A 20,615-nucleotide genomic window follows, 5' to 3' on the forward strand; every position below is an offset into this window, starting at 1 on the left:
TATATCTGCCAGGTAAGTATGAACAAACTTAATTGTATCATTACAATATCATTTTTGTACATACTTACCTGGCAGATATATACGATTGATGGCCCGCCCAGCCTCCCCTCAGGAGACAGGTGGAAGAAAATAACCTGACAAGAAAGGGGGACTGGTTCTTACATCCGCCACCCAGCGGCGGGTAAGGTAGATCACCTGACCTACCTGTAGCGTGTGCCGCGAGTTTTGAATTTTCTGTCGTGACATCAGAGACCTAAGCTAAGTATATATCTGCCAGGTAAGTATGTACAAAACTTTATTGTATACTAACAATATCATATTTGTAAATATTTATCATAAACTTCATAAGGCTGCCTACTTGCCTTTGGAGGCAGGTATCCCATTTGTTTTCTATTTTCCTCCAGTCTCATCTTAGTTATACTGGTAACAGAGTATTTACCTTGCAGGCCCTTGTGTAATGGATTGAGCACTGAAATTTAGATTATCACAGATTATAAGGTTGTTTTTTCCTGAAGAAGTATTAGTTGAGTCACCTCTTCCTTAGCCCTCCAGCTTTTGTTAAACATTGGTTTATAACTGTATACGAAAACAATAAATTTCTAAAAAAAAGTTTAGGTTTGTTGGTATAAGTCATTTAACAAGAAAAGTCCTTCTGCCCTGCTATTCAGGTAGAAACTCCTTGCTGGAAAATGAAAGCAGAATGCCCATGAGAACTAATCTTATAAAGTGTGAGTGGTCTGTTAAAGGGTGTGCTGAATGCCGAAGTTTGAGGAATTATCAAGTTTTAGTTATTAACAGTTTTCAGCTGTGTTAAGTCTAAATAACATACGTATCCTGAAGGGATAATGCTAAGAAAAAAAAAATTGTATTTGGGTTTATTGGCAATTTTGTTTATCACTTGTATGACACTGTGAACCACAAATTGTGGAAAAGACTTGTAAAAAATGTTTGTATGAATAATTAAGGATAGGTCAAAGTGAATTATGGACTGTTTTTGACATTTTTATGCATGAAAAACATAACTACCGTAGAAACATAATTGCTTAAAAAGAATTTTGTTCATGAAACTTACCTGTCAGATATATATATAGCTGTGTTTTCTGACGTCCGACAGAATTTCAAAACTCGCGGCACACGTAGTGGGCGGCCAGGTGGTAGTACCCATTCCCGCCGCTGGGAGGCGGATATCAGGAACCATTCCCATTTTCTATTCATATTTTTTCTGTCGCCGGTGCTGGAAACAACTGTTTGCAGTACCTCCGTCTAGGATTTTTGATTTATCTCGCTTTAAATTATCTGGATTGACTTTTGGTATCGACTTCTGGATTGTTGGATTGGCACGCGTAATAGTGGATTGGTTTTTGATTTTGGATTGGCTTTTCTGTGTACATGATGTCGGGATCAAGTACAGGGAGTTTCAGAGTGTGTGTGAGGAGTGAATGTAAGGTGAGGCTTCTTAAACCTTCATTTGATCCTCACACAGTTTGTATGGAATGCAGGGGGCATGTTTGCTTGGTTGATGATCGGTGCAATGAATGCAAGGATTTGTCAGAGGATAAATGGAAGATGTATGAGACCTATCGACGTAAATTGGAGCGCGATAGAGTCAGGAGGTCTTCCTCCAAGAGCAGTTCTACAAAAGGTAAGGAATGTAATATTTCTCCTCCTCTAACACCGGTAGATTTTGTTCAACCTAATCCTGTTTTGTTGCCTTGCGGGCCCTATTGCTGTGTCTGGAGAAGGTAACGCCCTTTCTCTGATTCTCGAGTCTATTCGCGCTCTTGAATCGAAAGTGTTGGCCTTAGAAACTGGCCCTGTGAAAGTTTGTGATAGTGCCCCTAGTGTTGTGGAGGGGCGTCAGAATCGGCCCCATAATGCCTCTAGGCCTAGACCTCTATCGGACTCCCAGGACTCAGGGAGTGTGTATGTCGAAAGCCGCAAGAGGGTTACGGGGGCTCCCCACCGATCTGGCGTCCCTTCGGCAGGCCTTGTTGCTAAGTCCCAGGCTGCCAAGGAGCGCGCACGAGCGCGCGTCCTGAAGGATTGCTTTTCGTCCTCCGAAGCGTCCTCCCCGCGCAAGGGTGAGCGCTCGGAGAGACTCGTCCGTTGAAAAGGACTTTTCGTTTTGAGGACGCTTCACGTCCTATGTCACCTCTTTCGTCAGAGGACGCGTATGACGCTTTCCTCCTCAGAAGAGAGGTAGAGTCTCAACGATGAGGGACATTGGGTTGGCGCGCACAGGCGTGTTCCCCTGAGATGCAGGTAGCTGTACCTGCGAGAAGGAAGGAGGCGTCCCCTTGCCCCTCGCCTTCTCGCAGGGTCAGTCCTGCCCCTTCTTCTGCTTCTTCGTCACCTACGAAGAATATCCTTGTGTCCCTCAGGACCAGATTTCGTCTCTCATGGCTCAAAGGACTCGCCCGCAGCAGTCGAGCCTAAGCGGAGAAAGGAGGTTAGGCTGCCCGTCAAGAGGACGAAGCAGTCTCATTCTCTCTCGTCTCGTTCGTCTCTCTCTCCGCCTCCGGATCGTCACCGTTCTTGTTCTCCGAGTAGATCTTTCGCACACGCTTTGGAGGACGCTCGGCAGGATGCTCGCCGTTCGAAGCAGGACGTTTTGCGCTCTCTGCAGGGCGCTTTTGAGGACGCTCGGCAGGACGCTCGCCGTTCGAAGCAGGACGCTTTTGCGCTCTCGGCAGGACGCTTTTGAGGACGCTCGGCAAGGACGCTCGCCGTTCGAAGCAGACGCTTTTCGGACGAGGCAGGACGTTTTGAGGACGCTCAGCAGACGCTTGCTCGGCTAAGCAGGACGCTTTTGGCGCCTCTCGTCAGGAAGCTCGCGCTTCCTCTCGTAGGGACGTGTCTGGTAAAGACAGTTCCCGTTGCTTCAAAGGACGCTCTACGTTCACAGGATGGTCCGTCCTTCAAAGGATCGTCGTAAGGGCGAGTCCGACCTGAAGCGGTGACTTCCAATCAGCGGAAGTCTTTGTTCAGGCCTAAGCCTGCTTGACGTACGCCCTCTCCGGATGGACGTTCTCCAGTTCCTCTTAGAGAGGAAGGGGAACTTAGTAGTCCAGGGGAGTTCAGTCGAAGAAGTACCTCCTGTAGCTTCGGCTGTCTTGGACTATAAGGTTCTTGTGCGGCTGTTACGTTCGTCCTTCGGGGATAAGTTTCAGCCGGCAGCCCCTAGGTCTCCTCCCTCTCAACTTTCGTCTTCTAAGTCAGTCAAGACTCCTGAGTTTGTCGAAATGAAGACGTCGCTTTCGACCAAGAGGGCTTTCAAGAAGCTACAAGATTTTATGTCTCGAAGGAAGGACCAGGGCAAGACCACTTTCGCCCTTCCTCCCTCTAGACTCTCCGGGAAAGGAGAATTTGGTATGCAACCAAGGAGGACGTGGGGGGTAAAGGTTCCTTCGTCCGCTCTTGGGGACTTCTCCAGTTTAGTGGACGTTCAGAGGAGGTCCCTCCTATCTTCTGCAAAGGTGTCCTGGACTCCTGTGGAGACGGACCACCACTTGAAGGGACCTGCTGCGCACTTTGAGTGTCTTTAATTTCTTAGAACTGGTGCTTGGGAGTTTTGGACCTTCAGTCTAGAAGCCTGATTCTCTCAGTCTGGGGGAGCTGTCCAGCAGTGTTGTCGTGTATGGACAAGGCCGTCAGGGATGGTTCGGAAGAGCTGGTTTCTCATTTTGGAACGGCTTTTCCTGAAGAAAAGAGCTCTTTTAGTGTAATTTTACCGCGAAGTCGGTTTCTCCCCCGCTCAGAAAGCGGAATTGCTCTTTGCGCCTCTTTCGGACCATCTCTTCCCCCAGGCTATGGTAAAGGATCTTGCAACGAGTTTGCAGGAGAAGGCGACCCAGGACCTCTTGGCACAGTCTTCAAGACGCCCAGCAGTTCCTTCCACATCTTCATTCGTTAAACCCCCGAAGAAAGTCAAACCCTTTCGCGGGGCACCCCCCTCGAGAGCAGCTCCTCGAGGGAGAGGTTTTTCGAGAGGAAGAGCTTCATTTAAACAAAATCCACCAAATGAAGATCTTGTCCTTCAGACGCCAGTCGGGGCCAGGCTGAAGTTCTTTGCGGAGGCATGGAGGCAGAGAGGGCGGACCCTTGGACTCTCAAGATCGTAGAGCAGGGGTACAAGATCCCCTTTTTACATCCTCCTCCTTTAAACATCAACTCCCAGAGACCTCTCTCGTCTTATCAGGGAGAGAAGAAAAGTATCCTTTTCGATCTTTTAGACCAGATGGTCGAAAAAAGAGCGGTGGAGCAAGTCTTGGACCTGGGGTCACCGGGCTTCTACAACAGGATTTTCCTGGTGCCGAAGCAGTCGTCGGGTTGGCGCCCAGTCCTGGATGTGAGCAGGCTCAATCTTTTGTGGAGAAGAACAAGTTCAAAATGGAGACGCCTCAGTCGGTGCTAGGAGCCTTGAGACCTGCACTGGATGGTGTCTCTGGACCTGCAGGACGCGTACTTTCACGTCCCCGTCCACCCTCTTTCAAGGAAGTACCTGAGATTCGTCTTAGACACAGGGTTTGGCAATTCAGAGCCCGTTTGTTTGTTCCGACACGGCATACAAAACCTTCGGTCCTTTTACAATAGGAAGATACTAGCGGCAGCTGGATAGGTCGTAAGCTTTCGAACAAGGGGTTCGGTAGTTACTGCTTGTTCCGACAGGCGCGCAGCGCGCGACTGGGAGGTAAACAACCACTTTTTGCTTTCGGCCTCACCAGTGGATGGACGTGTGTGTTCGCTCTCTGCCCGCTGCTCGTCGTTTGCTTTCTAGTTTGTTTGTAATTGTGTATGAAAGAGCTTGTAAGTACAGTTATTCTCTCTTATCATATTAATTACGCTGCAATTTAATAATGATGGAATCTCCACGCCTCGCTACCCCAAGGAGAGCTTTGCCCGGGTACCGAAGGGCGCCAAATGCGGGAAGTTCAGATCATTCCCCGAGATTGACCCTCATGTGTGTGTGCTCGGTGCCGGGGGCGCGAATGCACCCGGGCCGAGCCCTGTGATGTTTGTAATGACTGGTCGGAGGCGCAGTGGGACATTGTATGAGGGCAGGAAGAAGCGAAGGCCTCCAAAGGAGTCGTCGGAAAGCTCTCCCGCGACTCCTTTGGTGACGGACACTTCGTCTTCTTTCCTGCCGCCCGCTCAACTTCCACGTCTCGCGCCTTCCCCTTCGGGGGCGGTGTCTAGGTCCTTCTCCTCTCCCGATGTGTCGAGTGTGGAGGAGGGCGCTAGATACCCCGACGTAGTAGTTGTACTCTGGGTCCTCTATCCGCTCGTCTTCGCGCGAGCGGGTAGAGGATCCCATCCTAATCACCCGACTTTTTGCCTCCTCAGGTGCGGTTGCCGTGAAGGATGACCTCGGACAGGTGTGGGCATCGTTGGACTGCAGGGCGTGCCGAGTGTCCAGGGGCTGCTCTATCATCTCGCTGGCTCCGTGGCGGTTACGCATGCTACGGTTACAACCACCACCACGACCCTGACAACACCTGGCTACGCGTCACTCCTCACCTGGTGTACAGCACGCGGTCTCTGTGACACCCACAACATCGGTGCAGGGGCCAGTCGCCGTAACTCGGGGGAGTGTGATGCCGCCACCTGGGTTTTGCCGTGCTGCCGCGACCGGACTTCATGTGCCCGAAGAGCTCGCCCCCCCTGGACCTCCCACCGGTACCGATGACGTCTGTGCCGTTGGTTCGACCAGCTGTATCTGCCGTACCTGCCGTGACCACCGCTGCTGTTCCTGTTCCTGATCCTGCCGTGTCCGCTGCCGTTCCTGTGATGCTCGCACCTGCTGATGTTGTTCCCGTTCCTGGCGCCGCTGCTCACCCGATGCTGGTCTGTTCGGACAGGTACGTCCGGGCCCTGTTGCTTCGGCAACAGCAGCCCCGGCTCCGTCCTGGATGACAGACCTGACGTCGGTCCTGAGGAGGTTGACGAAGAAGAAGAAGAAGAGAGGAAGTCGTCGTCGTCTTCATCGTCTTCTTCGTCGTCGTCGTCTGCCGCCTCTTCCCCTTCTTCTTCTAGGGCTCCCCCGCCTAAGAAGAAGAAGGTCGCCTCCCCCCCCCCTAAGAAGTCTCCTTCGGGAGCTTCTAAGGGCCCGTCTCGCTCTGGTGAGACGGGGGGGTTCTTCCGCTGGTCGCCCTGCTCCTTCGGGAGCAGGACCCGTCTCTTCTCCCGCAAGGAAGAAGACTACGGGGACCAGAGGGGTGCCGGCTAACACCGGCACTTGCCTCACCTGCTGTCAGTGGTTCGGCCACAGCAGCAGGATCGGCTCGGCCGCTCGTTCGCGAGAGGTACCGAGTGTACGGTCGCCTACCAGCGACCGTGCAGCCAGGAACCAGACCTCTGAGTCCGCTCAGCGTCAGGTCCACGGCACGGAGCGGAAGACTGGTGACAGCCGCTCACGCGACTCTCACCAGACCAGCTCTCGCTCTCGCGGCGAGCAGCTGGCTACCCGGGCGGACGTGACGGTCCATGACCGGCCACGGGCTGAGGCTGGGAAGAGGTCCCCCCGTTCGCCGGCACCAGCCATGGCTGGTACCAGCGAACTGACGCACCGTGAGGACACGCACCGGTCTCACCGTGACAGTGGAGCTCGCCGGTCGCCTGACCGTCGCTCTTACAGGGAGCGATCGGGTACGGTAACCAGCACCAGCTCCTCTGACACACGAGACCGGGGCCGCTGTTCTCGGTCCAGCCGTTCTCCACAGCGAGACGGCTCGACTAGGTCTGCAGCTCGATCGCCACCGCGGGTTGACGATCGCCTGCAGTCCTCCAAGCCCGCTGGTTCTGCCAGTGAGCGAGGAGAGAGCGTCAGGTCTGCCTCTCCCATACCTTCAACCTCCTCGGGTTACACCGGGAGGGGCGAGGTAGTGAGGAGTGATCGTGAAGGGTGCGCCCTTCAGGATCCCGCCACGTCGTCGTACGTACCAGGCTCGGTTCTCGGACCAGCCAGGTCTTACGCACAGGTGGTTGGAGGAGACCGAGAGGGGGCTGTCGCTGCTCCTCTCCTTGAGGGAGGAGGGTCTCGGGAGGTGCTCCTGTTTGAGGGACTGGGACGGTCCGACTCCACAGGATGCAGTCACTCCTGAGATCCAGAGGAACTTTGCCGAGGTTATTGCGCTGATTCGTCAGCACAACGACCGCGGGGAAGGATCGCCGCTCCCCACCATCCGAGCCCACGTCCCGGCTCGAGTCGTTCTGGGGCCCGAAGAGGGAACCCAGACCGACGGTGGGTTTTGCCGCGGTCAGAGCTGGCTGACTCAGTGCTGGACCAAGTTGAATCGCTTGTCTCTGGACAGGACGGTTCACTGAAGTCTGGCAGGTCTAGCAAGCTACTTCCACCTCCTCTGCTACGACATCGGCGGTTTTACGTGCCATCTGAAGATCCGATGCCGCCCAAACGGTGAACCGGAGTTAGCGAGGCTGACTCCGGGTGTGTCTCTGCAACAGCTCCTGTCCGAGAACCTGTGGTTCTCGCAGCAAGAGGCACTAGGCCTGGAATCTACCGCCATGGCAGCTTTCCAGGCCGTCTCCTGGCTAGATCTGTGGTCCCTCACAGTATCTAAGGTCGCAGCCAACTCTGGGGGAATTTCTCCCGAAGATGACTCGGCCTTCAGGAGACTTTGCCAGTCTGGGGGAAGAGCCATCTCTTTCCTTGCCCACCACCCCCCAGACGGTGAACCTGTGGGCCAACCTGGTTCTCCGACGAAGGGACGCTGTCCTTACTCGGGTGTCCAGGGCGGCCGGGCGTGAAGCGGCATTGGGACTTCGAAACGGACCTTTACGGAGTTCCACGTCTCTCTTCCCAGGAGAGATGGTGGACGCTGCGGTGGACAGACGGCGCACTGAGGACAGTGACCGTCTGGTTTACCAGGCAGTCTCGAAGGCTTCTGGGCAGCCTCGGACTGCGGCCAAGTCTAAGAGCTCGGCTAGCGCTTCCTCGGCTGCTAAGACGGTTGCTGCGTCGAAGCCCCGAGGAATGACTCTGTCTTCTTCGACTTCTGGCAAGGGGGGCCGTAACCAGCCCTCCTCCCAGCCCTCCTCATCCCCGTGGAGGCTCTGGAGAAGTCGAAGAAAGGGGGAAACACTAGGGATGGCGTTCCCCCTCACCTGCTGCCGGAAGTGGGGGGGTGCCTGGCCAGCCATTGGGCAACTTGGCAGCGCTACGGCGCCGAGACCTGGATTGTAGATGTCCTTCGGAGGGATATCTAGTACCCTTCGAATCTCGGCCACCCCTCACCTCCAACCCGTCCAACAGCAGTCGTACGTCCCCGGTCACCGAAGGACGTAGCACTCACACAGGAGATCAAGACCATGCTGAGCAAGAGAGCTGTAGAGATCGTCACGGATCAGTCACCGGGCTTTTTACAGTCGACTCTTCCTGGTGGAAAAGTCTACGGGAGGCTGGCGCCCGGTGATAGATCTCTCTCCCCTGAACCGGTTTGTTCGCCAGACCCGGTTCACGATGGAGACGGCACGCTCAGTGCTCGACTCCATCAGGGAGAACGATTTCATGCTTTCAGTGGACTTGAAGGATGCGTATTTCCAAATACCCATTCATCAGTCCTCCAGAAAGTACCTCCGCTTCATCCTCGACGGGACGGTGTACCAGTTCAGGGCACTGTGCTTCGGTCTCTCAACCGCCCCACAGGTGTTCACGCGAGTGTTCACTCTGGTGTCTGCTTGGGCCCATTTCGCACGGGATACGTCTGATGAGGTATCTCGACGATTGGTTAGTCCTGGCGAGCTCCCGCTCGCAGTTGCTACAGGACAGGGATCGACTGCTCGAGTTCTGTCGCGATCTGGGGATCGTTGTGAACTTCGAGAAGTCCGATCTCGAGCCCAAGCAGAGGATGAAGTACCTGGGTATGCTGATCGACACGGTAGCAGGGCGAGTCTTCCCCGCAGACTCGCGGATCAGCAGATTCAGGGAGGCAGCCAACCAGTTCCTGTCTCGGCAGGAACAGGTAGCTCAGCGATGGCAAGTCGTGATCGGACACCTGTCGTCACTCGAGAAGTTAGTCCCTCACGGGCGTCTTCACCTGCGGTCTCTTCAGTGGAGACTAAAGGAGAGTTGGTCACAGGCGACGGATCCCCCAAGCTTTCCAGTGTCACTGACACAGGAGGTGTAGGCAGGACCTAGCCTGGTGGCTCGACGACAGGAACCTCTTAAGAGGAGTGCCACTGCGCACTCCCCCCCCGGACATGCAGCTGTTCTCAGACGCATCGACCGAGGGATGGGGCGCACACCTGGAGGAGTTGCTGACTTCAGGAGTGTGGGACGAGAACGACAAGCACCTTCCACAATCAATGTTCTGGAACTCAAGGCAGCGTTCCTCGCTCTCCAAGAGTTTCAGGACCGCTTGATGGGACACTCAGTGGTGTTGATGTGCGACAACACCACGGTGGTGGCTTACGTTCAACAACAAACAGGGGGGCCTAGTGTCTCTCCCGTTGTACCAGTTGACTCGGCAGGTGCACGAGTGGCTCAGGCACACTCAATAGAGCTGTCGGCACGCTACATTCCAGGGAAGAGGAATGTAGAGCCAGACACGCTCAGCCGTCGGGATCAGGTGATTAGGGACCGAATGGTCTCTACACCAGGACGTGGCGGAAAGGCTCTTCGACCTGTGGGGCGACCAGTCCGTGGATCTGTTCGCCACCCGGCACAACAGGAAGCTCCAGGTGTTCTTCTCGGCCGTGCCGGACCCATGGGCAGCTGCAGAGGACGCTTCTTCAACGACCCTGGGACAACCTCTTCGCCTATGCCTTTCCCCCGTTCAGCCTGATTCGCAAGGTGATCAGTCGAGCGCTGGTCACCCCGCCCCAATCTCAGGATGATCCTGGTGGCTCCCAAATGGCCACAGGCCATTTGGTATCCGGACCTGCTGGCTCTTCTCGCAGGAGAACCGAGAGAGATTCCCCCTTGGCACAACCTTCTCGCCCAGCCACACGTCGAGCGGTACCACCGAGCAGTCCAGTCCCTACGTCTTCACGGCTGGCTGTATCCACCATCTCTTGCGAAACGAGAGGCTTTTCTCCGTAGCGCAGCAACAGAGATGGCTGGGGGAAACGTCCGTCAGTCCTCTGCAGCTGTGGGTACCAGGGGAGTGGGCCGTCTTCTGTGGTTTGGTGTCGTAGACGGGGTCTATCTCCTCTCAGAGCCCACTCTTCAGCAGGTAGCGATTTCCTCGTTTTTCTTCGCCGAGAGAAGCTCCTCTCAGTCCCCCACAGTTAAAGGATACAGAGCCGCCTTGGCGCTCGTCCTGAAACTGAGGGGGGTTGGACATCTCGAACTCGTTCGAGATCTCCTTGCTGATGAGGAGCTTCGAGAGGTCTTGCCCACCCAGGGAACTCAGGCCCCCTCGTGGGACGTGACGCTCGTCCTTAGGAGTCTGACTCGAACACCGTTCGAGCCACTCCGAGAGTCGTCAGGACAGGGATCTGACCCTCAAGACCCTCTTCTTGCTGGCCCTGGCATCGGCGAAGAGAGTAGGGGAACTTCATGGTCTTTCCTATGATGTCGACACTCCAGGGGATGGTGGGGATCCGTGACGCTCGATTTCGTCCCGAACTTCGTTGCGAAGACTCAGAAACCGTCAGTCCCTGATGACAGGTTCGAGTCATTCACGATTCCCTCCCTATTGGACTTCACCGATAATGATGCGGATGAGATGCTGCTTTGTCCTGTGAGGGCGCTACGGCGCTATCTGAAGAGAACTCGACACCTCAGGCCTGAGTGTCGACGCCTCTTCGTTAGCACCGGGGTCACCAAGAAAGAAGTATCCAAGAACACTCTTTCATTCTGGCTGCGTGAGGTCATCAGGAGGGCGTATGAGGCTGATGGTAGTGACGACATCCGTACGTCCCGTCCGAGAGCTCACGAAGTCAGAAGTATTGGCCCCTCGTTGGCGTTTCGCAAGAACTTCTCCGTGGCGCAGGTTCCTGAAGGCATGGGGTCTGGTCTAACCAGACTACCTTTACGTCCTTCTACCTTCGGGATATTGCCCACAGGTCCTTGGATACGTTTTTCCTTGGGGACCCGTGGTGGCTGCTCAACAAGTTTGTGTAGCTAACCAGACCCTCGCAGCTGAAACAGCATCGAGTCCTGGTGTGACTGTGTGGATGGATGTGTGAGTGAGTGAGTGACTGGCTCTCTCTTCCCATCTTTTCCTTCCCCTCTACCTGTGGGCAGAGGGCCATGGTCGTCACTACGCTGGATGAGGACGAGATGCAGGTGAGCTATATGACAGAGCCCCATCCTATCCCTTTCACTAGGGATAGGAGCAGATATCCACCACTTCCTTCTGCAAGGGGATGGGGGGGAAGTGGATGCCTACACGAGTCAAACCCATGACTTTATATTTGCTCCTGTACAGGAACAGTTCTTGCATTGCTGGTACTAAGAAGATGCGCATGCCCCTCTCTTAGTACTCGGTCCAGAGGTCTGACCATTGATCCTGCGGTGCACACCCCGATCAATCGGACAGAGGCTTGGATCCCTCCCTCGCTCTTACGACCAGGGAGGCTTCCAAGGTAGGGCGAACACCAGTCTGTTCACAAAAGACTCAGATTCCACCCACCAAGAAGTGAGTCTTCCTATTGTAAAAGGACCGAAGGTTTGTATGCCGTGTCGGAAACAAATGACAATTTGTCCAAAATTGCATTTTCCTAACTATACAAACCTGAGGTCCTTTTACACATAGCCCCACCTCATGCCACCCCTCACTCTGCAGTTTTTGCGGGTTGCCAAAGCAAAAGTGATTTGTTTACCTCCAGTCGCACGCAGCGCGCCTGTCGGACAAGCAGTTAACTACCGAACCCCTTGTTCGAAAGCTTACGACCTATCCAGCTGCCGCTAGTATCTTCCTATTGTAAAAGGACCTCAGGTTTGTATAGTTAGGAAAAATGCAATTTTGGACAAATTGTCATTTCGGTCTCAGCTCGGCCCGGATGGTTTTTACAGTTATAATGAGGAATGTAGCGAAGTGGCTCCATTCTTCAGGGATCAGGATATCCCTCTACCTCGACGATTGGCTGATCAGAGCGTCGTCGAGACAAAAATGTCTGAAGGACCTTCAGTCGACGTTAGCCCTAGCAAAGTCCCTGGGTCTTTTGGTCAACTCCGAAAAGTCGCATCTGACCCCGACACAGTCCATCGTGTATCTGGGGATTCAGATGGATTCAGTGGCTTTTCGGGCGTTTCCATCCCAGGAACGTCAGCGGCTGGGTTTAGAGAAAGTCGCAGCCTTCCTAGGGAGAGAAGCTTGTTCGGCGAGGGAGTGGATGAGTCTGCTGGGCACCATTTCCTCGCTGGAAAAGTTTGTCTCGCTGGGAATACTGCACCTCAGGCCTCTTCAATTTTTCCTTGCGGAAGAATGGAAATCGAAGGAGGACCTGAATGCGATCCTAAGGATCTCAAACAAAGTGAAAGACCACTTAAGATGGTGGCTCGACCCTCAGAAGTTGCGAGAGGGCTTCTCCCTAAATCTTCTGAGCCCCGACCTAGTGTTGTTCTCAGACGCTTCCATTTCCGGTTGGGGAGCAACACTAGGGGGGGGGGGGGGGGGGGGGGGAAGTGTCAGGCTCCTGGAGGAGAGGGAACAGGTAGCCTGGCACATCATTGTAAAGGAACTGGCAGCGATCTTCCTGTCGCTGCAGTTCTTCGAAGACAAACTGTCAGGCAAGGTCATTCAAGTCAACTCAGACAGTACTACAGCCCTTGCATATCTAAAGAATCAGGGAGGAACTCACTCCAGATCCCTTTTTCTCCTTGCGAGGGAAGTTCTGCTATGGGCAGACACATCAAGATCCTGCGAGATTCGTGGCAGGGGTACAGAATGACAGGGCGGACCTTCTCAGTCGTCGAAATCAAATTCTGCCAACAGAGTGGACCTTGCACCAGGAAGTCTGTCGCCAATTATGGAGTTGATTGTGGGGACGTCCTCTAGTTCGACCTGTTCGCTACGTCGAGGACAAGAAGGCTTCCTCTGTATTGCTCCCCGGTTCTGGATCCAGGGGCAATTGCGGTGGACGCGTTGCTCTGGAGCTTGGACAGACCTAGATCTTTACGCCTTTACCCCATTCAAGATCATGGGGAGGTCATGAGGAAGTTCGCAGCTTCAGAAGGGACAAGGTTGACTCTGATTGCACCGATGTGGCCAGCAAGAGAGTGGTTCACAGAGGTCATGACTTTCCTTGTGGACTTCCCAAGAACGTTGCCCTGGAGGAGAGATCTACTCAGACAGCCTCACTTCAAAAGGTATCACCAAAACCTCTCCGCTCTGGCTCTGACTGCGTTCAGACTATCGAAAAGTTGGCCAGAGCGAGAGGCTTTTCAAAGGCAGCTGCGAGAGCAATCGCTAATGCTCGAAGAGCCTCTTCAAGAGCTGTCTACCAGTCTTAAGTGGGGCCTCCTTTCAGGGCATGGTGCAAAAAGGAAGGAATTTCCTCTTCCACGACCTCTGTGAACCAGATAGCAGATTTCTTGCTCTATTTAAGAAATGTGCAGAAATTGGCAGTTCCTACAATTAGGTTATAGGAGTTAGTTGTCTGCCGTTTTTCGCCACAGAGGACTGGACCTCTCCGACAATAAGGATCTACACGATCTCTTAAGGTCGTTCGAAACCTCCAAGATTCCACAGGCAAGACCACCCTCATGGAATCTCGATGTGGTTCTGAAACATCTGATGTTTAGTCCCTTTGAGCCTCTCCACGAAGCTTCTCTACGGGACTTGACGAGGAAAGCGCTTTTCCTAGCTTCTCTGGCGACGGCGAAGAGAGTTAGTGAAATCCAAGTGTTCAGTAGCCTAGTGGGCTGTCTGCTCGTTGAGCCCGTCTTTCTTGGCAAAAAACGAGAAACCGTCTAATCCTTGGCCGAGGAGCTTTGAAATCAAAGGTATGTCGGGTCTCGTGGGTCAAGAACCAGAGAGAGCCCTGTGCCCTGTCAGGGCTCTCACGTTCTATGTTAATAGAACTAAAGAGATAAGAGGTCCCTCAGGTAATCTCTGGTGCTCGGTGAAGAGACCAGATTTGCCGTTGTCGAAGAATGCTGTGGCTTTCTTCTTGAGGGACGTCATTAAAGAGGCTCATTCATCTTACCAGAAGACTGATTTGAGCCTCTTTAAAGTGAAAGCTCACGAAGTCAGAGCTGTAGCTACTTATCTGCTTGCCTTCCAAAGGAATATGTCTATCAAAGATATCCTTGATAGCACCTTTTGGAGGAGCAATTCCGTATTTGCCTCACATTACCTCCGGGATGTGAGAACGATTTACGAGAACTGTAGTTCTTTGGGGCCTTACATTTCGGCAGACACAGTTTTGGGGGCTGAAGGTAGCTCTTTCCCTATCCCTTAGCTTAGTTTAGGTTAGTTTTTTATTGTGTTTTTGGTTGATGGTGAGATCTTCTGTGGAAATCTCCCATTCTTTAGTTTAACTGTCAGGGTTTTTTTGTTTAGTTGGTCAGGTGGTGGTCGGTTGCTGTGTTACTCCCATATGTTTGGCTAGATGGTCTTGTCACATTGAGGTCACGTCCCCGTTGACAGAGCATCCAGAGTGCACCAGCACTACAGGTCTACACCTGGCTGGCAACTCTGATAAAAGCAGAAGCAGGCTTAAGTGACAGTAATCACAGAGTCTACTTTGCTAACAGGTAAGGAACCAAGAAGTAAATCTTTTACTTAATTTAAGTTTCCTAAAAATCCTATTCTGTCTCTGCCCACCATCCGAAGGTGGGATTCAGCTATATATATATCTGACAGGTAAGTTTCATGAACAAAATGTTATTGTTATAATACAATTAAGTTTGTTCATACTTACCTGGCAGATATATATTAATTAGATGCCCACTCTCCTCCCCTCAGGAGACAAGGGTCATGAATGAAATATGAATAGAAAATGGGAATGGTTCCTGATATCCGCCTCCCAGCGGCGGGAATGGGTACTACCACCTGGCCGCCCACTACGTGTGCCGCGAGTTTTGAAATTCTGTCGGACGTCAGAAAATACAGCTATATATATATCTGCCAGGTAAGTATGAACAAACTTAATTGTATTATAACAATAACATGTTTAGATTGGTTCATGCTGCTAGAAAGGTGAAATATGCATTTGTGAAACAGTACGTATACTGTATGTATGCATATGAAATGTAAGAAAATAACAATGACCTCTTGATAATTTCAGCATATGAAATAAAGTAATTTTTGCAAGTGTATGCATGTTTTCTACTTTATGAGAAGCATTATTTCAAAGTTTTTTTAATAACATTTTTACTGGTGATGACAGTATATGTGTTATGTTTTTCAGAGTCTTTAATTAATTTGTTACATACTTAAACTACTGCACTCTCTTTAGGCCCAAAGATCCTTACAAAAGCCTTTTCTTCTTATGCTTCATTCATGGAACAGTACAGTGCTTGGCCAGGCGCCCGACGAACTGCCACTCTCATGTGGTCTGACTTCTGGGAGTTGTCAATGGTATTAATTACGGTACTTAATGTAGCCTGTAGTTTTACATGGTGTTGTATGTGTATGTGGTTCTTACTTCCAAAATGGTTTAAAGCACAAAGGTCAGTCTGTTTATCAGGGTAAAGCACTTTTCCTCTATCTGATATGTTCCCAAAGATTTTTTACAAGTTATGCAAGTGAACACAAATGGTTACTAGGTAGTAGCAGTACTCTACCCTTCTGGAGGCCAGGTTACTCATAGGGCAAAGCTGTTTGCTTACCATGACATGGTAGGTTAATGTGATGATATTACTGCAGCACTGATACCTTTCACTCATAATGATTGTAAAATGAACAGGATGACTTTGGAGTAGTATATAACTGTTTTGCTTGACTAAAGAATATAAATACTAATTACATATGTATATTTTGAAAAGCATAAGTATACTGTGCTTATCTGGGTTATTGACAGACCATTTGTACTAGAATTTTCTAGTAAAGTATTACAGTACGTATATATATGTGGCAGAAATAGAGCTGACATAATCAATCAATCAATCAACTTAATGTTTAGTTTTGTTGTGTATAGGTTCAGATTTACTTGGTAAATTATACCAATTTTAATTCACCCCAGACTCTGGAGTTTACCAGTAAATTATACCATTTTCAAGTCACCCAAGATTGGAGTTTCCCAGTGAATTGTACCAGTTATATGTCACCCCAGAGTCTGAAGTTTATCAGTGAATTATGCCAATTATAAGTCAAAGTGCATAAAATCTGACGAAATTTGGCAAAATATATAAATGTAGGGAAACTTTTCATGATAAAAAAGGTTCAGAAATTAGACAGCAAAGTATTTTTATATAATTTTTATATTTATTAATGTATATGTAACTTACAATCTTTGGAATTTTGTGAGTGGTCAGGCTATACATGATAACTCCGGGAATGTATTGCATGCTTATGTTACATGCTCCTGGGACAGCTTTATCTGATGCATTTAGTTATGTTCTGCTGACACTCAGTGTTGCACTTGGTTTTGGAAAGATTCTTCACTATTGTGCTGTTTCTTGCTTTGTTACCCATTTTTATGTTTTTGTTAATGGCTGGCACTTGTATGGCAATGTACATATATAGTACTGCATCTCATTAGACCTATGTGTTTTCCAATGTGTTAAGTTTGGAAATGGGGCTCATGCTCACTTTGAAAATGCATCTGCCAAGCATAGCTTTTCCTGACTCCTTTGGTTTATGGATGACGGTTTTGCTGTAGCAGTTAGTTTTTGATAAGGCAGTGGTGATAGCTTAGGATATATGGAATTTGGTATGTGGGATTCACCAGAATTAAGAAGGATATTTGCAGATTGTAAATACTGTAAATAATGTCAATGCAAATTTTGAGTACATTGTAAAATTCTTTGGAGTTCATGAAATGCTGTAGTATGTTTTGTTGTAGTTTTATTGTACTGAGAGCCTGTTTTATTCCTGACTGCAGAAGCCTTGTTGTTTTATTCCTGACCACAGGAACTTTGTAAATGTTTCATAACTACACATACCCCTGGGCAAGTTTTGGAAGCTTTCTGGTACATCTCTTGTTATGTATGGTATTCTAGTTATCAGAATGGTGAGGTAGGGTGTGAAGAAAAGATCTGAAATATTCTCTTGTTTTACAAGTGAGTTTTGTGTAACACCTCACTATATTGAGCACCTGTGAGCTGACCATTAAAGAGGCCCACCTGGAACCAGAATTGGTAATTGACTTGTGTTCTATCAAGAGAGGAATAACTGAGTTCTTGCTTCAGTATAATCTATTTTCCTAACAGACTGACCCTCTTCATAACAGCCATTTCGAGTATTTTACACAGCAGCATTTTTCCATCAAGTTTTTAAGGTTGTCTTATTTTAGATGCTATCATGTCCACAGAAAGGATCGGAGTCATCAAAATTGTATCTCTGGAGAGTTTCCACTTGTCATGGTGAAGGGCTTGAGGAAGCCTTGAGTTAGAGATGAGGAGAATGGCTTGAGTCTGCTTCTCTTGGTTGTTGAAACCAGGCTGATGCCAGGAATGCCTAGATGTGTATCTGTTAGTTTGCTGATACTTTTCAGGAGGCATATACTTGTGCATATTGCATATGCTTGTCATCTTGAATCAAGGAGAGAAGAACTATTTCATGGCAACTGAGGAAGTTGAAGTAATCCCATTTCTACAAGTATGGTCTGGAGGTTTAAGAACAGACTTTTAAGAGTGGTTTGTCCTGCGGGCTAGAACCTCTAGATTATTGGTTTCTCCAAACAAGAACATGTATTCTTTAGTAATATTGTTTTATTATTACTTAGTAGATGAAACTTATTCATATGGAACAAGCCCACAGGGGCCATTGACTTGAAATTCAAGCTTTTGAAGAATATGGTAATATGGTGTTCATCAGGAAAAAGTAAGAGAAATGAAGAGAAGAGATCCCACGTATGGAAAAAGAAACAATTTATTATTAGATTAAAGAGATAAAAATTTATTAAAATTGAGTGGAAAAATTGAAATAAGACATTTCTCAGCCTTAATGTTTTTGGTGGCTTTCTCTCTGCTGAAGAGTCTTATAATTGATGACTCAAAGGACTTCTTGACTTGCAACCTGCATTGATATTTACTCGCAAGCACTCTCAGAGCAAGATTGCTATAGGGGACGGAAATTTATGTAGATTTTGAGGAAGTCTTCATATGCCGAAGAAGTTTTTAGAACTGTGTTGGCTGTTATCCTAACTTCTAGAGTGAGACTGAAGAGAGAGAAGCTATCCATTTGGTAGCCAGGTGCTTTTTAGTTCATTGCATTTTGTTGAGTGCACTGAGCCTGATTATTAAATAACCTCTTGGTACTGATCTCTTCCCTTGTTATTTGGAAGCTTTGATAACCATGAGGGATCTGTCAAAGTAGACACATTTGATGCCTTCCTAAATGAAAAAGAATTATGCATAATATGCCTTTTGAAAGTAGATTTCTTCATTCATTAGTTAAGCAATATAGGAGTTTACTTTTTCATTCCTAAAACCTAATGTTAGTCCATTTAAGAACCCTGTCTCACCACAGTGGCTTTGTTTTGATGTAATGCTGACTGTTTCTTGTTATTATCAGATTGTATATCTTTTAGAGGTTAAGAGCACTCTCTCAAACTCCAGTATATTAGACATAGAAAGAATAAGAGCTTTAAGCTTGTACTTACCCAATTAGACCTTTTTCTGAAATAATGCTGAAAAAGATTTCTTCACTTATTACAACATAGGCTCTGTTTTAGGCTTTATCTTGAATTGAAGTCAAAATATCTCTACATATTCATAATCTTGTCAAGCACTCACCTGTCTTGCTTCCTCTTTAACTTTCTCTTACACAATCTCTGCATGAGAAAATGTCCACTTGGCTGCCTTTCTTCCCATATCCTTCTTGCACTACGAATGGGGTTATGAGTAATGAGAAATTGAGTTTCCTCTTCAGAACCTTTAACAGGAAAAAGGAATCCCCTTAAATTGGACCATACATACTCAGGTTCTTGTATGTCTAACCACCTCTTCACGTGATCTCCAAGAACGCTTCTCTGTAAGCCACGGCTAACGAAATAGCATCCTTTAAATGCACGACATTGTCAGTATATCGGTGAATTGCATGTAGCTTGGCAAATTATTTTTTTCACTGATCTCATCCCAGTTTGAAAATACATTTTTATTGTAGTGTCTTACCGAACAATTATAGAGCCGTGATTTCCACGAGCGGCAGGATACTAAATTCAAATTTAGCGCGTCGGCGTCGCCAACACTGGTGGTGATGACGTCATCTCCCTCCACTCGCGGGAGAACCAGGTACAACGCCCAGGTGAATCCAACTTTTCTTTTCCTGCCGGCGTCCGGTGAACATCGGTGGTCGGTGCGGTTGGATGACTTTGCTTCGCTTTTTTTCTGGTGGAATTGATCTTCGGAATTGGTGAAGTACTCTTTTTTGGCGTTGTTGTTATTTTGCTTTTTATTTAAGGCGTTGCCATGTCGGATTCTAGTCCGTCGGGAGTTAGGTTTTGCATCTCAGGATGTAAAACTAGATTATCCAAGTTAGAATATGATTCTCACACTAAATGTGTTAAGTGTAGGGACAGGTTTTTGTTCAGCAGATCGAACATGTAACGAGTGTAGTGATTGGACTGATTCTCAATGGAAGTTTTTTAGTTCATACTCGGAGAAATTAGCTAAAGACAGAATTAGAAAAGCAGCGCTTAGGGAAAGTCGGCTCCATCTACTAGTAGAGATTGTGGTTTTAGCGCTGTAGCTAGCAGTTCTAAGGGTGTTTCTTTAGGCGCTTTTTCGTCTGTTACGCCTGATGCGCCTGTTTCGCCTCGAATTTCGGCGGCTCCGAGCGAGGCGCAAGTAGTTTTTCCGCCTCCTGCTGAACATTTAGGCTCTTCCAAGCCTACGTTAACTGTTTTTGATTCGTCTCTGGCGCCTTTGCGCAAGCAGTTAGAGATGTTAACCAACTGGATGAGTGAGTCCAAGGGTGGTTCGAAACCTTCAGATCCGGTTGTAGTTCCGTCTACTTCTTCGGCGGTATCGGAGAATGAAGAAGAAGTAGAGGAGGAGGATTCACATCACCTCTCGTGTTATTCACGTCTCCTTAGATTTCTTCTGGTATCTTATCCAGATTATTTTGAGAAAGCGGCTCCGCGCTCCCCAACTTCGACTTTTTTGATGAGGAGGAAAAACTTCAGACCCTCTCCTCCCAAAACTGTTCTATCTAAAGCGGTTAGACATTCGTTGAAAGAGACGGAGAAATGGATGTCTATGAAAAGAGACTTAGGGAAGGCTCTTTTTGCTTACCCTCCCTCTAAGTTGCTTCGTAAGAGGTATAGGTTTTATGTAACTGGGGAAGCTCCTTCTCTGGGAGTTTCTGCCTCCTCCCAGGGAGACTTCTCCAGTTTAATCGACTCCTCTAGAAGATCTGCTTTCGCCGCAGCGAAAGTTTTCTTTACAGCGCCTGAGTTGGACCACGTTGTAAAGAATCAATTTAAACTTTTGGAAGTCTTTAGCTTCCTGATTGGACTATTGGCGCTTTAGCGGCCAAGATCGAAGACTGTCCTTCTCTTTCCCAGGAGTTAGCGGAGGATTGGATTGGTGTTCTGTCCTG

General features: G+C 49.2%; 1 protein-coding gene across 4 annotated transcripts in view; it reads left to right on the plus strand.

The window, feature by feature from the left end:
• The window catches only part of LOC135195838 (probable pyruvate dehydrogenase E1 component subunit alpha, mitochondrial), a 71,180-nt gene that overhangs the window by 20,210 nt on the left and 30,355 nt on the right, over positions 1-20,615 (plus strand). For 2 of the 4 annotated variants that reach the window (XM_064222355.1, XM_064222352.1), the window contains exon 2: positions 15,420-15,488. The exons of the other annotated variants lie outside the window; for them this stretch is intronic. In XM_064222355.1, the coding sequence (XP_064078425.1) occupies positions 15,420-15,488 (69 nt within the window). The remainder of the gene's footprint in view (positions 1-15,419; positions 15,489-20,615) is intronic. 4 annotated transcript variants of the gene reach the window in all.

Source organism: Macrobrachium nipponense, chromosome 16 (assembly GCF_015104395.2).
Source record: "Macrobrachium nipponense isolate FS-2020 chromosome 16, ASM1510439v2, whole genome shotgun sequence".
NCBI lineage: Eukaryota > Metazoa > Arthropoda > Malacostraca > Decapoda > Palaemonidae > Macrobrachium > Macrobrachium nipponense.